This window comes from Acanthopagrus latus, chromosome 7 (assembly GCF_904848185.1).
Source record: "Acanthopagrus latus isolate v.2019 chromosome 7, fAcaLat1.1, whole genome shotgun sequence".
In the NCBI taxonomy this organism is placed as follows: Eukaryota; Metazoa; Chordata; class Actinopteri; order Spariformes; family Sparidae; genus Acanthopagrus; species Acanthopagrus latus.
Window position 1 is genome coordinate 2,061,958 of NC_051045.1, and position 16,237 is coordinate 2,078,194.

The following is a 16,237-nucleotide window of genomic DNA, read 5'->3' on the forward strand; positions in this document are numbered from 1 at the left end:
TTGTCTCCGTCTCTGTGAGGAGAGCTGCTTCTCCAACAGGATCCCACATCGTCTGAGTGTGAAAACTATATTTACCCCAAAGTAATTATCTCAAAGGAAGGAATCGTGTAGTTTAACTTCACCATCTGACGGAGCTGTAGTCTGTTGGAGGAACGACTCGCTTCACTTCTGTTCATCGCAGTCGTTCAGGCGAATTTTCTTCCCGTCAGAGCTCCTCACATGTCCAGGAAAATACAGCGAGTAACGTGACAAGTTTAATGATCTTTAGCAAGAATGGGATCAAAATCTCAAGAATAGGATCCTGAAACAGAGTAACGACAAGTAGAAATAAACCAATTAGAATTGAAGTGAAAAGCGAACAAAGCGTCGGTGTCTCCGAGGCAAACATAACGAACAAAAATGAGCCAAAGAAAACAAACTACAGTTGTTCAAACACACAGCCAAACAGAGCTTCCTGAAATATGAATCATTTACTTCATGAAACATCAGAAAACAGTGAAAAATCTGAGTCTACGCTGGCGTCTTGTTCTTCTGACCAACATCTGTAGCAGCTGGAAACAGATACGTTTGGCACTCAGAACAATAAATGTTGTGTCAAAATAATCCTGATTTATATTCCGTCAAACAACCAATCGACTTATCATCGCAGCTCTGATTTCCATCGCACGTTTCTAAACATAAAATCAGTAATAAACAGGACAAAATAACATTAACACACTCAGAATCAACACATGCTAAACACCGAGGCCTGCAAGATAAAATTAGTGAACACAAATCACACTGACACCTGGACACAGGTGAGCTGCTGGAAGACAAAGACAAAAGACAGGATGGAGATGAAGCATCTGTTGCCATGGCAGCAAACGCCCCGGCGACTGTTTCCAAGCTGCAGACCGACCTGCGATCCTCCGTCAGAAAACTTTTCATCACGTGTGTTGGAGTCGGACCGACAGACTCGGCGCCACAGTTTTATTTTGTTTCTGTGGAAAGCTACAGAGAAATATTGTCAGTTGTCATTTGTTCTTTATTTAAATTGTGAGCTGATTGTCTCCATCAGAAACTAAAATCTTTGTATTTAAGGAGCTTTTCATTAGCGAGCTGTCGGATCCTAATGAGACTCTTCGTTAGTGTTTTATTAAGGACACGTCCACCGGAACAATGGACCACTTATAAGCCCCAACAGATAGACGGTGCATGAGATTTTTAATGAGACTGTGTGTGTGTGTGTGTGTGTCTGTGTGTGTTCAGTCTCCTCAGTACAGTTCGGGCGGCAGCTACGACAGCGTGAAGATGGACATCAGTGCCGAGGATCTGACCATGGGGCGTCACGGCAGCCAGGTCGCCCCCGACGACGATGACGACGACCACGACGACCACGACGACAACGACAAGATCAACGACACGGAGGGAGTGGACCCCGAGAGACTAAAGGCCTTCAACGTGAGTCGGGAGACCTTCAGCTCCGTCCCACATTGTCACGTCCCCGCCGGGATCAATAAGCTGTCTCCTTATATTCATAAAGAGGAAGTACGGAGCAGCTGACTGAGATTTAAAACCTGTCGGCTTCATTGATCGCGCGCTCGCACGATGGCAGAGACCCGCGAGAAAGTGAGAGATAATGAAGAGTCAGATAATTTACTCAAAGGCCTTAAAATGACTGAAATACAAGGTCTTAAAAATCGATTGGATTGTTAAGTTTGCTGTTATAAAGTTGCATAATCGTCAGTCTTTCTTAAAAGTATTGATCACGTCGTGACAAACTGAACCAATACGGGATTTAAATGACATCACAGCCAGCAGCAGGTGGAGACGATGTGTTTTCTCTCTCTCCCTCCGACCAGCTGAGACTTTATTTAAGTTTTTACAGTAAGAAGACGTTGTGGTATTGATCACTCTTCATTTAAACTTCATGAATTCACCGACAGAAACAGAACGATGACGACACTGAAAATCAAGCTGACTCGCGCTCGTTAAGACACTTCTAATAATCTCCTCTAATCACAAACATAGCTGCTCTCAGAGGTGACTGGTTGATTCATTTCATTTCATTTCAATTTTAATATGCATAAGTGCAAGTTATAGTTAAGTCTGGTTGTAAATGCATTAGAGTTAGGAGTCAGTAGAACTTGTAGAAAGAGAATAAATCCTGGATTCAGTGTGTCTGCTGAAGTGTCGGAGCTCGTCGGAGTTCATCTCTCCTAAAGTGTCCAAATAAACCTTAACTGCAGCTTTAACACGCAGACAGACAGTAAACACACAAGATAACTGCAGATACGAGACCATTCAAACTTCACAGCGGTGCTGTTTTCCCCTGCAGATGTTCGTGCGTCTGTTCGTGGACGAGAACCTGGACCGGATGGTTCCCATCTCCAAACAGCCCAAGGAGAAGATCCAGGCCATCATCGAGTCCTGCAGCAGACAGTTCCCGGAGTTCCAGGAACGAGCCCGCAAGCGCATCCGCACCTACCTCAAATCCTGCCGACGCATGAAGAAGAACGGCATGGAGGTACTGGCTGTTTTGTTTCAGTGAGCAGATTTCAGATATATCAGTACAGACAGGCAGAAAGTAACTAGTCCCTAAATTGATTAAAGTAAGATAAAGGAGGGGAACAATGAAGGAGCAGAAAAAGGAAATATTCAAACAAAATACCTCAGAATCGTCCCGTTACTGATTCAGTGCTGCAGCTGAAAAAAATGCACTTCATAACTTCCCCTCCACACTTTTTTAGCTTCAATCGATCAAGTTAAATTCGTCCTTTTTAATGTCTTTTTGAGTCTTTTGTGTATTTTTTGATTCAAACAACAGTCTATAAAACACAGACATATTCAGTGTACAATCATATACAACAGATCCAAAAACCTGGAGCGATGAGTCAGTTTCAAAATATAATGCAGCTGACTAATCAACTAATCATCTCAGCAACACGTTGTTATCCTGCAGGTAACAGCAGCGCTGAGGTGTTTGTCACAGCTGAGATTTAACTTTTGAACATTTCTACGTCGTGATCGTGTTTTTCATGATTTGAGCTGAACGCAGCATCGGGCAGTTTGGAGAAATTGGATTTAATTGAGTCTGAGCTGTGCAGACGTGCCGTGTCGGAGCGTCACCGGGCTGAAAGCTGCTCTCAGGAGGCTTTTAGGCTGACAGACACATAATTCCCCCTTTTTCACTCTGCAGACGTTTCAGCCGTGACGTTGTTTGTTCGAGCTGCGACTTTAAAAGAATCAGAGTCAAACCAGAGAATCCGGTTCGTATTTACACGGTCGGAACAAACGATGGGCCCAATGATGTGGTTTGTTCTTTATTCTGTACTGTTGTTTACACTGTTTAACCCAGGGAGTCCGATTGATCAGCAGCAGAGCCGATACTTCCCATAATGCACTGCTGGTCTTGCTTCTTTTGTCAGTCCGTCGACTCCTGTGGGAAGCAGAGAGCTCGAAGACGTCGCTCCTGTTTCCTGGTGGTTTTTATTCTTTGATGGTTAAAATAAAATGTTTTAACTGGATGAAAGTGGAAAAAGAAAAAGACACTCAGGTGATTTTGTTTCAGGATCTCCTGCGTCACACACAGTCGCTCTGTTCCGTTTCTGGATTTTGTCAGATTGCCGATAAAATAAACTATTTTTAAATTGTGCAGCTACGTCCAGTCCACAAGTCACAATGTGTTTCCTATAAACATTAAATAATATGAATTAATGCATCAAATGAATGTGAAGGAGAGGAACGATGAAGTCAGAATCGTACTTTGACAGTAAGATTTTCATTTTCTAATGAATATCGGTTCCAAATATTGATTATCAGTCTCAGTTTATGACAAACAGAATCTGTATCGGCCCTGATGAAGCCATCGGTCGACCCGCGATGTACTGTGTGTTTATGCATGTGGTCCTGTAAGAATAATTTAAATCAGCTGTTTTTTATACTTAATTTATATATCGTGGAGATTTCTGTCATTTCTGTATTTTTAATCCATCTTCGAAGGCATGACGTCATTTCTCTGACGTGTTGTCACGATACTGACGTCTGTAACTTTGATACGACACCTTGAAAATGTTTGCTGATGAATATAACATGACGACAAGACGCACCTTTTCCTGACTGCGAGCAGAGATCAGCAGAATAACAGGATTAAAGTTTAAAGATCACACTTTTTTTTCCGATTCATTAGTTTTCTCTCTTCAGGTTTGGACTTTTACAAAATAATGTGCGTATCAACAGGATGTCAGAGAGAAAGTGAGAAAGTGCAGCTGCTACTGGTGGATCAATAGAGCAGAAAAACAGAGTGTTGAAACAGTTTTCAGTATCAATAAATCAACTCTCAGTTCTGATATCCACAAAGATTTAGATATTGACCAAAAAACATCTTGGTTGTCTTTCACAACACCAAGAAAGAGTAAAAGGATGATGTTGGATTGCAGATGATGATGATATTTATAGACTGAATGATTTTTCTCTCTTGTTGTGGAATGAAATATTATTATTATTATTATTATTATTATTATTATTATTATTATTATTATTATTATTATTGTTCCCTCTCTTGTCGCGGCCGTCATATGATGCTTTTCAAAATGTTCACGTTCACCGAGAAGAATAATAAAACTATTTGTCCCACGTTAACATAATTAAATCCTCGTGGTATCGGCCTGTTTTACTGGCAGACATTTTCATTTTCTGTCTCGTACGTTCCGATAAATATTGTGCATTTTATTGAAATAAGAGGTGAAGCCCCGCTGCTCCCTCCAGGGCAACAGTTCGTTCTCAAAAACATTTCTGAATAATGTGATGCGTTCGTACGTAAATGTATTTTTTCCTCCTCTACATTATTTATGATGGAACAGAGCAGGCAGCAGCTTTCACTGCAGCGCGGGGCGACCGGCAACAAATAATTATCATCTGTGAAAAGAGGATGAAAATGTGTGTAAATGGGTTGTAACTATAGAAACAACATGTTCCTGTCAATTTATTTCAGCTCACATATGTGCCGAGCTGCAGAGTATCTAATAAAGAATCCTCCGCTGCATTTTTTATTTGCTTTATAAGGCCGTTACAGGTCAGAAGCATATCGAATCGGATTTCCCCCCCGAGAGGATTAATAAAGTAGTTCTTATTCTCCACAAACTGACAGATGTGTTTTGTTCGTCTGCTGCTACACGACATCAGCAGGAACATGTGATACACTTTACTTGTAATTAAATAATAATTAAAGGCTGAAATAAGGAGCCTTAACGCTGCCAGCACGGCTCCCTCTGACATCCTCAGTATATGAATATGATTATAAATGTTTCTTCTGGCAGAAATAAACTTGAATAGACGCGCTGGAGGAGTTAGCGTCACTCAAAGTCTCTCTGTAAGTGATCAGATGTCTCTGAACTGAAGAACTCATCGTGCATATTTAATAAATTAACTCTTTATGTTTTATTGTGTAGATTAAACTGTAGCACTGACACGGAGCAGAGGCAGGGGCATGCAGGAGAGGTGCATGATGGGAATATTGGTTGTGTTGACCCCTGCAGGGACTTAATAACACTCATGGAATGAGTGAGGAGTCATTGAAATGTCTCTGCTGCCCCCCGGTGGTGACGGCTGATATTACACTGTGTTGATGACGATGCCCTCTCATCATTTTTTACAGCTTTTACACATTTGAAATCAAACCATGTGCAGATGTATTCACTTAAAGGTACTCGCCGATCTAAAACAAAGTTAATAATTCAAATTATTCACACCGTTTTTGTGATTCTTGCCTCCAGACTTTGCACAGAATCAGTAATTTGTAACAGGAGACAGAGCTGAAACTAAACATTTCACTGTCAACAGTTAAAGCTGAGAACTCTGTTTCAGCTGCAGCGATGATGATGAAACAAATCAGGCGTATTTAAGTGACTTTTAATTATAAGTGAGAACAATTTGAGGCCGATCCTGAATTATATGATTAATTTACGGGTGGTTTAACATATGAAGTGCTGCAGGTCTCTCTAGTTTGATATTGGACTGGGCGTGATGTCCCGTCATTCTTCATCTCTTCACGTATCTCTGTTTGCACACAAACTTCACGTCAGTCATAACTAAAGATGTTCTGCTCGTTCTGTCTTCTTGCAGACACGTCCGACTCCGCCTCACCTCACCTCAGCCATGGCCGAGAACATCCTCGCCGCCGCCTGCGAGAACGAATCACGCAACGCCGCGAAGAGGATGCGCCTGGAAGCCTATCACGTGAGTCTGCAGGCGCTGTGTCGTACGACGTCCGGTGGCTCTGTGTCGAAGAGTTTGTGGCGTCTTCAGAACAGAATCACTGTGAGAAATGTCCGAGTCTTTGAGTTATGACAGCTGAGTTAACTGTCACTGGTTTAAGAAGGAAAGTGTCCACAGAAATACAGATATTTACTCCCCTCTTCATCATTTATGTTCATACTTGAATTGTTAACGAGGGCTTTTTGCATTTTATAGTGAACAGAAGGTTTATTTTTATTTCTTTATAATAAAAAGAATAGATTGTTTTACATTTAAATGTCTGGAGCCACGTATTAAATAATATTTCAGTAATAGTTGTTAAATCATAGTTTAGCTGCTTTTTGTAAGTTGATTGTCACTGATTGTGTTAAATTGACGGATGATATCATTTCATATTGATCGCAGGCGATTGTATCGAATTGAAATCTTATCGTGGGAGAATTGATATCGGCAAATATCGTATCGCTGTCCAAAGAATCAGTATAACAAAATATCGTGGGGAACTTGAGATTCACACCCCGACGTCACAGATATAATATGAAAGTTGGCTCGGGGAATAATTGTTTTTGTGCAAATGTTTTGAAAAGTTGTCGTAACACTTTAATATTTAAATCGTTGCGCTGCTGTTTTGACTTGATCCCTTTTGAAAAAGAATTCAAATCTCAGATGAGACATTTAAATTGTAAAATAAAGGTGAAGAAAAAGAAAATAACAGACAAATCAGAAATCCTCGCTCTCAGAAACGAGCCAACACGTCCAAGCTTGTTCTGTAGTATTTTGAAAATCTGACCCCTCACTTCCTGTTTTTCCAGGATGATCAGATCTCCATGGACAAGCCGTCCAGCGGCGGCGGCGGTCTGAGGGAGCCGGCGTCCCTCGCTCACTCCGCCTACTCCCTGGCCGCGTCAGCCTTCTCCTCCCAGGACACCCAGCTCTACATCAACGGAGCCGGACTCAGCTACGCCTACCGCGGGTACCCGGGCCTGGGCGCTGCCATGCAACACCCCGTTTCCCTGACGACCGGCGCCGCCGCACAGAGCAACGGTGAGGAAGTGACGAGGGGGTCTTTATGGAGATGGACAAGACGGAATAATGAGAAGGAAGAGCGAATAAAAAAGAGGAAGCGGTTAGGAAAGAGAGAGCGATGAAAAGAAAAGAGCACGAGTGGATAATTTGATCTGAATGAGGAGAAAAAGATCAGTGGGAAGAGAACGAGCAGCAGATGGAGCTTAAATATGGAGCGATTTCTGTGATTGTAAGAGGCTGTTTGAGTTTTACTGATGAACATTTGTCTCCGTGTCCGTCAGCTTCCCTGACGGTTTCAAGGCTTCAGGGTTTGATGAAGGTGTTTGATGACCCGATTAAATTGTCGGAAGTGGTTTGATGTCATTAAATCACCTCCAGCGTCGTATTTTCTCTCATTGTTTGGCAGTTCTGGATCGTTCCTGCTGCTTTAAGAGACGTGACTTTAATCACAGTTTGACGAGTGACTCGGGCTGCACAGTCGTCCTGTCTCACCTCCGATCACACCTGTGACCACCGACGGGTGTTGTAGTCACACCCGGCGCTGCAGAGAACACCTGCCAGAGCTTCAGGTGTTATGTTGCGTTTTAAAAGAGAGATTACAGCTTCAAGGTTACCGAACAGCTCTGAGTAGAGTTTGATAAACAGCAATCTGGAGGCAGATCGGCAGGTTAGGATAATTACATTAGAACTCCAGAGAGAATGTCAGTGTTGTACTTTTATTAAAGTGACGGTTTTTAAATCAAGTAATATCTGTTGATTTATCAGCTGTGACAGTGTGAAGTGGAATTAAACCAAATTAAAGGTTCTGTTCTCTCCTGTTGTTCGGCCTGTAGCATATTGTCTCAGGAGTCAGGAGGTATTTCTGTCATTTTGAACTGACTGATCTTCTTCTCTCTGCTCTCCTTCACCTCAACCTTCTCTCCGTCCTGTGTCATCGATCCTTCATCTCCCTCCTCCTCATCTTCAGGTCCAACAGACCTCAGCATGAAGTCCCTCACCTCTGCCAACATCAGTAACTCCTCCGCCTCCACCAACAACAGCCTGGGTGGACGGGGCAGCGGCGGCGGCGCGGGAGGGGGCGGGGCGTCGACCCAGCTCAGCCAACCGGAGATCACGGCCGTGCGTCAGCTGATCGCCGGCTACCGGGAGTCGGCCGCCTTCCTGCTGCGCTCGGCAGACGAGCTGGAGAACCTCATCCTGCAGCAGAACTGATGAGGGGGGGGAGAACACACACACACACACACACACACACACACACACACACACACACACACACATTTCCCAGAATGCTTGATTTGTGCCCCGCCCCCACGTCTCTCCTGAACCTCCTCTGGTTTTTGCTCCCCTCTCTCCTTGATCATCTGCCTTCTCTTCGGAAACTGGGGCCACTTTTTTTTTTTTAATACTTGGAGATAAAAGTGGGACGGAGGGAGACGGATCGCATCCCGCCATCCACACACCCCCGCCCCCCCCCCAGAAACCCCAATCCATCGACTCTCCCTGAGGAGGAGAACGAACAAAAGAAAAGAGCGTTTGGACTCTGGAGGAATCTCTTCGTCTCCTCCTCACCTCACAATCAGCACCACGCCTCCGAGCGAGGGAGTGTGGAAGGGAGGAGGAGGAGGAGGAGGAGGAGGAAGCGAAGAAGCTGCTGTGGTGTCAGAAAAAAAAGAAAAAAAAAAGACGTTGCCTCTTCGTGGAGCTCCGATACGAGGAGCTCTGATCGGCTCCTAACGATTTAAAAAAAGATAATGAATAATAACGACTCCCTGAGTTAGTACTACTGAAGCTGTTTGATTGAAACATTTAATTTGTCCTTTTTTGTGTCGGGAGTCCAGTTTTTAATTTTAAATTTTTTGTTCTTTGTGTTTTTTTTTTTGTTTTTTTTTTTTACTCTTCCCAAGTGACTGAAGGAAAGAAAAGTGGTTTGACTTCAAAGGAAAGCACTAAAGAGACTCTGAGTCCGGAGGGGCTGACGGGACGGAAACCTGGAACAGAAAAGACATGAGAAAAAAAAAAGAAAAAAAAAAGGAGGAGAAACTTTTTTTTGTGTGCTCGCTTGTATATAAGCTCTCTGTGTCCTATAGCACTTTCCCCTCACCTGAACACCTCCCCCATCCTCCTCACCTCCCCCCTTTTTTTACCCAGGGAGCAACTTACGCTACTTATGCATCCAAGACGCCATGTTGACCACCAGGAAATACCTCAGATCAGAGATCAGACCTGCCAACGACACGTCCAGTTCCCCACACACACACACACACACACACACACACCACACACACACACACACACTCTGCAAGTGAATGGTAACATTCCCACCTGAAGCCAGTTTACTTCTTCTTTACCACCTGATGTCTTCAAGGTTTATATATATTTTCGGGTGGGGGGGGTCGAGGGAGGGAATCAAACCTTTTATTGCGCAAAAAGACAAGAGACGATGAAGCATTTCAAGAACTGACGTTGTGAACTTTTCAAAAAAAAACACTTTAAAACTTTTTTTCTGTCATCCGTGCGGGTTCATTCGTGTGCTGCTGTATATAATCAGTCCATCTTGAAGAAAAAAGAAAAAAAAAGAACTTGAGGGGGAATCAGAGTTTGACCGGAGCGTGTTTTCCTCCTCTTCTCTCTCCGGGAGGCAGAACTGTTCTCCCTGAACGAGGAGGGAGGTGTGTGTGTGTGTGTGTGTGTGTGTGTGAGTGAGTGTGAGTGTGTGTGTGCATGTGTGTGTGCTGTCTTTTAAAGAAAAAGGAGGTTAAATGTTGATCATTGGTGGCAAATTTTACCTCCCGCTTCTACTTTTTACAAAAATGTAGATGTAACGCCAACGAAACCTCAGCATCGTTCTGTTTTACACCCCCTCCCTCCCTTCTTCTTCTTCTTCTTCTGACTCTTCTGACTCTTCTTCTTCTGACTCTTCTTCTTCTTCTCTCCATTGGACCTACTCTTCACCTCTTCTCCGTGGACCTAAACATCCTCCTCTTCCTCCTCCCCTCCCTGGTCCGGTCCAGGTTTTCAGAGGAAGAGGAGGACTGCTCTGTCTTACTGTGTTTGTCTGTTAAACTCTGAGATGGCCATTACTATTGTTATTATTGTTATTATTATTATTATTACTATGATTATAATGATGAACTGTCATGTTGCTGCTGCTATATAAAAACCGGACCTTCTGCCATAGACCTGAAACCTCAACAAAGCCGGGCGTTAGCTAGCCGCAGTGCCCCGAGAGAAACCCGACCGACCGACCGACCGACCGACCGAACGCAACGAAGCAAAAACAACACAAAGACTCACAGGAAGGACGACTCAGCGACGTCGTCGGCTCTCGTGTCTCTTCTCTCTCTCTCTCTCTCTGACTGGTTGGTTGGTTTCTTTGTTTTTGCTTCATAGGGCTTGATTCATGTCGTGGTTCGTGACTCTCTAACTGTGAATTCTATCAACCGCATTTTCTTTTCGTTTCCTCCGGAGGGTCGACTCAGAGAAGTGTTGCACCTCCACCGTCGTACTCGACATCAGGCCAACAAGAACACACTGAAAGCTCAAGTTGTTGAATATCGTTGTTTTATAATCTGATCTGTTTTTTTGTTGTTGTTGATTTAATCCAGAAGAGGCGGCACTAAGTTAAGTTTTCTGTACCAGACTCCTGGTTGCTCCTGTCGTCCTGTCCGGAGTCAAACCACAGGCTTTTTTTTTTATTAAAGAAGAAGTTTGACATTTTGAGAAATTTGTTGTTTTCCCGCCGAGAGCAAGACGAAGAGACTGACAAGCTTTCAGAAGCCAGCACGGCTCTGTTCACAGGTAGAATCCAGCAGGAAGTTTCTGCTCGACTTTTGATTTAAACTAGTTTTTAAAAGGCAGATGTTTTTCAGCCTTGGCAGAAGTCAGACGAGCTGTTTTGAGTCTTTGTGCTGAGCTAAGCTAACCGGCTGCTAGCTCCAGACTCCTACACCTTTATAGACAGCTGAGAGAGGGGCGGAAACTTTTAAAAACTACTGTGCAGGTGATTGGACGAACCATCTGTCTGTCACCGTCCGGCTCAGGCTAACATCAGCCAATCAGATCACCAGTAGGAGAGCGAGACCAGCATCTTTTTCTGTCAAGGAAATAAACTCTCCACTTCTGGTAGGACTGATAGCAGCTATGCTAACCGCTTGAGAAGCTTCTTGCTTCTCTCGCCGGTCGTCACGTTGAAACTAAACCTGTAGCCGCTGACAGTCGGTTCAACACCAGAGCCTGAAGCTCGTCTAGACGGATTTAAGAGATCACGTGATCTTGTGAATCCAGCAGCCTCGGCGAGAAATCACAAATCTCACCTCTGAAACTGTTGTGTTAGGAACTCTAGTTGTTCTATTATTATTTTTGGGTTGGTTTTTTTTTGTTTAAAAAAAAGCCAAATTGTCTGGATGGAGTTGTTACCTGCCACTAACTGACTGGTTTTAACATTTTGTAAGAAAAAAGGAGCCACGTGATTCGTCCTCGTGCTCAGAAGTCGGTGTCGTCTCTCTGCTCGGCACCTGTAGAGGTGAAAATGAACAAACGCTGACTTGTGAAATCCTCCCGAGGCGTCGCTCTGCGTTCTGCTGCAGCTCATCCTCAGTTCGGCCGTTGTGATTTGCTCCCTGTTTTTGTTTTTGCACGCTGAGTGAAGCAGCAGTAATCTGTGGTTGGAGGCGGCGGGGGTGTATGCATGTTTCCCAGGAGGGACCCCCCTTAAATAACTTGAGAGACGAGTGGTGGGGATTTTTATTTTTTATTTTTTTTGCAATGCAGTTGATAATCAGAGCACCCACCGGTCTTTGTGTTGGTGACGGTCGTGACGAGCTGAGGAACACGTGAACGCCATCCGTTAACCTCCATCTAAACCCTCTAAACTGATTTACATCCGTGTGCGATGTCAGAATCACAGCGTTGTGTTCAAATTCTTGCTGACACTGTAAATGATTTTGATTTTTTCTTGGCAGATTTAGATGTAGAAACTGTAAATGATTGTTTTGGTTTTTTTTGGGAAGCTCTGTTGAAAGTGTTCCGATCACCGATTGACACGAGAGAAATATGCAAAATTAAAAAAAAAAAAACAACAAAAAGAAAAGAAAATGACCCCGAGGAGGAGAGACGGACGGACGGGAGGACGGTGTCAGGAGGGAAAACTTCATGAAATGTTCTTTTGAATTTTAGTGTTGATTCATCTCAAAGTGAAGATTTGATTTGAAACGGAGGAAAAACTCTCACGGATGTCACTAAATCTTGTGAGACCCACAGAGGGACAATCATTTTCTCCTCTGATCGCTCCCTAATTTAAGCATCTTGGACTGAATATTGAACATTTCTAAATTTTATTTGAGTGCCGTTAAGCCCGACGACTCCAGCGTCCCGTCCGTCTGTCCTCCTGTTCGATTCCTCACTGTGCTCTCAGATACTGCCATCGTCTTTGGTCTGGAAGAGTCGGCTCCTTCGGGACGAGACGAGCTCGGTCCGAACAGTTTTGTTTGTTTGATCCACGCTGTGCTCCGTCTGAGGGACCTGGCTCACAAACACCCAGCTGACCAGAACCGATCTCACCACCGAGAATCAAGTCGAGGCACAAACACCTGCTGTCGTATCAAGCAGCGTCGTGTGGTGGATCCTGAGAGCTCCGTCAGCAGGTGATGTGACGCTGGGCCCCTCGGGTCAGAGTCAGATCCAGACCCAGACGGATTCAGGCGAATTTTAAATGAGACGGACGTTCAGTTTACCTCGAAAAAAAGACTTGAACCTCCAAAATGTTTGTGGGTTTTTTTTGTTTTTTTTTTAAGAAATGAAGGAATTTGAAATCAACAACCACAGTTTTTTGTAAAATGAAGGACGACATCAGTGGTGCAACGCAAACCCTTCAGTCTCTGTTAGAAAGTCTCTTCAACTTCAGCTCAGAGCCTAGAAATGAGTCTTAAAGCTTAAAAATCAGAGCAGTTTAAGATGCTTTGTAAGCGGTGAAGAGGCTCTAACCTCCTCCTCCTCTTCCTCCTCTTCCTCTTCCTCCTCCTCCTCCTCCTTTCAGTTTTCTGGGAGTTTCTCTTATCTCATCACAGCGAACACGACCGAACCACTGAGATCGTCCCAAAAGTACAAAAAAAAAAAAAAAAAAAAAGCAAGCAAAGTGCCCGAGATCAGTTCTCGTATTTAATTCTTGAATATTCAAAGTGATAATCAGTCGGTCGGCAGCGGGTGGCATCGACTTTTCGGACCGTCTCGTTGGTTCCCCGAGTGTCTCGTCGTCCAACTCAGATATAAAAAAAAAATACGTTCTGAAAGGTTTTTTTTTGTACGACTTGTTCTGTTTCTGATCCCAGGTCAGTTTACTTCAAAGCCAGAGCAGAACAGCACCACATAGAAATAAAAAAAATAATAAAAAAAAAAACACCAACAGCTGTGTAAAAGAAAAAAAATAGGCAAATGACAATCTGTAGTAAGGTGTGATTTGCTCACTGTTTCCATTCCTGCTGTCTGTCGTGTACAGCGGGAGAATAATCTGAGTGTTTTAACTGTAATCAGAGCGTTTGTACTCCATCTCCTCCTCCATCTCCTCCTCCATCTCCTCCTCCTCCATCTCCTCCTCCATCTCCTCCTCCATCTCCTCCTCCTCCTCCATCTCCTCCTCCATCTCCTCCTCCTCCTCCTCCATCTCCTCCTCCATCTCCTCCTCCATCTCCTCCTCCTCCTCCTCCTCCTCCATCTCCTCCTCCATCTCCTCCTCCATCTCCTCCTCCAACTCCTCCTCCTCCATCTCCTCCTCCATCTCCTCCTCCATCTCCTCCTCCTCCTCCATCTCCTCCTCCTCCATCTCCTCCACCTCCTCCATCTCCTCCTCCTCCATCTCCTCCTCCTCCATCTCCTCCTCCTCCTCCATCTCCTCCTCCTCCATCTCCTCCACCTCCTCCATCTCCTCCTCCTCCAACTCCTCCTCCTCCTCCTCCTCCACCTCCTCCTCCTCCTTCTCCTCCTCCTCCTCCATCTCCTCCTCCTCCATCTCCTCCACCATCTCCCCCTCCATCTCCTCCTCCTCCATCTCCTCCTCCTCCTCCTCCTCCTCCATCTCCCCCTCCATCTCCTCCTCCTCCATCTCCTCCTCCTCCTCCATCTCCTCCTCCTCCTGTTGTTAACGTCTCCAGCCGACACATTTCTATCTAATTTTTCTATTTTTCAGTATTACAACAATTATTATCAATGTTCTGATTCCTCTTAACCTTATTTTATAGATATATTTTGTAGTGCGAGTAAAAGTGGTCCTTTCATATTTTTTTTTTTTTTGTACTTGCACAGCGGACCCGACCGGCACCACACAGACACTCGTCAGGTGGTTAAAATCACGATGAAGGCGTGTTGACCTTTTTACCGTCCGATAACCGAACTCCTCGCTGGAGGACGCGTGCTCTGATAGTGTTTCCTCTTGAAACTGAAGCCTCTTTTTAAAGGTTATGTTTACACATCACAGGCTCGCTGGAAGATTATCATCCACCATTGATCCACTGGAAAAAAAAAAAAAAACAAGGATTAAACCCTTAGAGGCTTGAAGAAGAGCTTTGTGAGAAAAGGTTGCGGCGTCGTTCGGACCTCTCGGACGGCGTCACTACAGACGACAGAGCAGAGACTCTGGTATGTTCAGAGGAGTGAGAGAGCAAATGTTAAACCTTTCTCACTACGGCACTAAATAAAAGGTCCAAGTCGTAAAAAGAAGGAAAACGTGCTGCGATTATAGCCGCTGTAAAACCTGCAGACTGAAAGCTGAGCGAGTCAAGTTAGTTTTTACCCAGAAGTCTCTTTGTTTTGTGTTTTGCTTGAGATTTAAAGGAAGAAAAATATCTTTTTCTGAGAAACCAACCTGTTTTAAAAAGGAGAATATAATCAATCCCAAACTACGGTGAGCATCTTTCTCACGTTATATTTACGGTTTTATTTTGTTATTCTGGAAGATAATTTGACGAAAAACACATTTTATGATTTTATTTTAAATGTTATTTAGACATTAAAAGATGAGAAATGTATTATTTGTGTGCGTTTTTAAAAAAAAAACCTCCTCAGGTCATTGAAGAGATGGACAGTTTGGAGACACTACCTTTAGCTTAGCTTAGCGTAATGACTGGAAACGGATGGAAACAGCTAGCCTGGCTCTGCGTGATCCAAACAGAATCGCTCGTCTCATTTTCGACTGCAGACTGTGAGAGTGCAGGAATTATTGATCGTGCTGCCGATAGAGAGACTGATCAGTATATTTAAAGTTTCGGATCACATATCATCGCCGAGCTCTTGAGTTATTAAACCCGCCCGAGACAAAAAGAGCTTCAGGGGAACTGGAACTGGATTCAGAACCTGAAGCTGCGGTGCCGGTCGGTTTCCCCCCCGCTGAAAACGATCACACACTTCTAGAACCAGTCTTATCGGATGTGAAGCTCAACACACACTCGCATTATTATTAAAAGATAAAAATTAAAAAATGAAAGGAGAAAGTTAAGACATTTTTTTTAAAAATTTTCTACAGATTTTACTGTCAAATAAAAAAAGGCCTCCTGAGCCGATCACTGTTCTGTTCGGTGGTGCTTTAGATTCCTTCACTTTTCGTTCTTTTTTTTTTTTTAGAGATCTTTTTGGTTCTTCTCTCTTTCTGCCCTCACCTGACTTTGTACTGGACTCTTGATTGTCTTGATTTCCTTTGTACCTTCAGTCATACCAATGTGAAACCTGTATGCTCCTCATGATTTGACTCAGTGGAAGTGTGATGTTTACATGTACAGATTTTTCGCGGTTCTTTCTGTTTTGTTTGTTTGTTTGTTTGTTTTCTCAGTTCTGTTTCGTCTCCTCTCTTCCGTCCTCCTCCCTCCTTTTCCCTCTTTTCTCCTCCCCCTCTCATCCCCCCCCTTTGTGTTGACCTCATCATCTGACTCCTTCCTCACACACTGAAGGGAAATGGGACTGCGTCTAAATACAATTATCACCATTTCACACA

General features: G+C 43.9%; 1 protein-coding gene across 5 annotated transcripts in view; it reads left to right on the top strand.

Moving 5' to 3' along the window:
* The window catches only part of LOC119022944 (nucleolar protein 4-like), a 148,692-nt gene extending 135,321 nt beyond the window's left edge, over positions 1–13,371 (top strand). For 4 of the 5 annotated variants that reach the window (XM_037104425.1, XM_037104428.1, XM_037104429.1 and 1 more), the window contains 5 exons: positions 1,249–1,440; positions 2,318–2,506; positions 6,103–6,216; positions 7,047–7,278; positions 8,228–13,371. In XM_037104425.1, coding sequence (XP_036960320.1) covers positions 1,249–1,440; positions 2,318–2,506; positions 6,103–6,216; positions 7,047–7,278; positions 8,228–8,472 — 972 coding nt within the window. In that variant the 3' untranslated portion in view covers positions 8,473–13,371. The remainder of the gene's footprint in view (positions 1–1,248; positions 1,441–2,317; positions 2,507–6,102; positions 6,217–7,046; positions 7,279–8,227) is intronic. The other variant, XM_037104427.1, reaches the window with a different exon arrangement.
* The last annotated feature ends 2,866 nt before the right edge of the window (positions 13,372–16,237 follow it).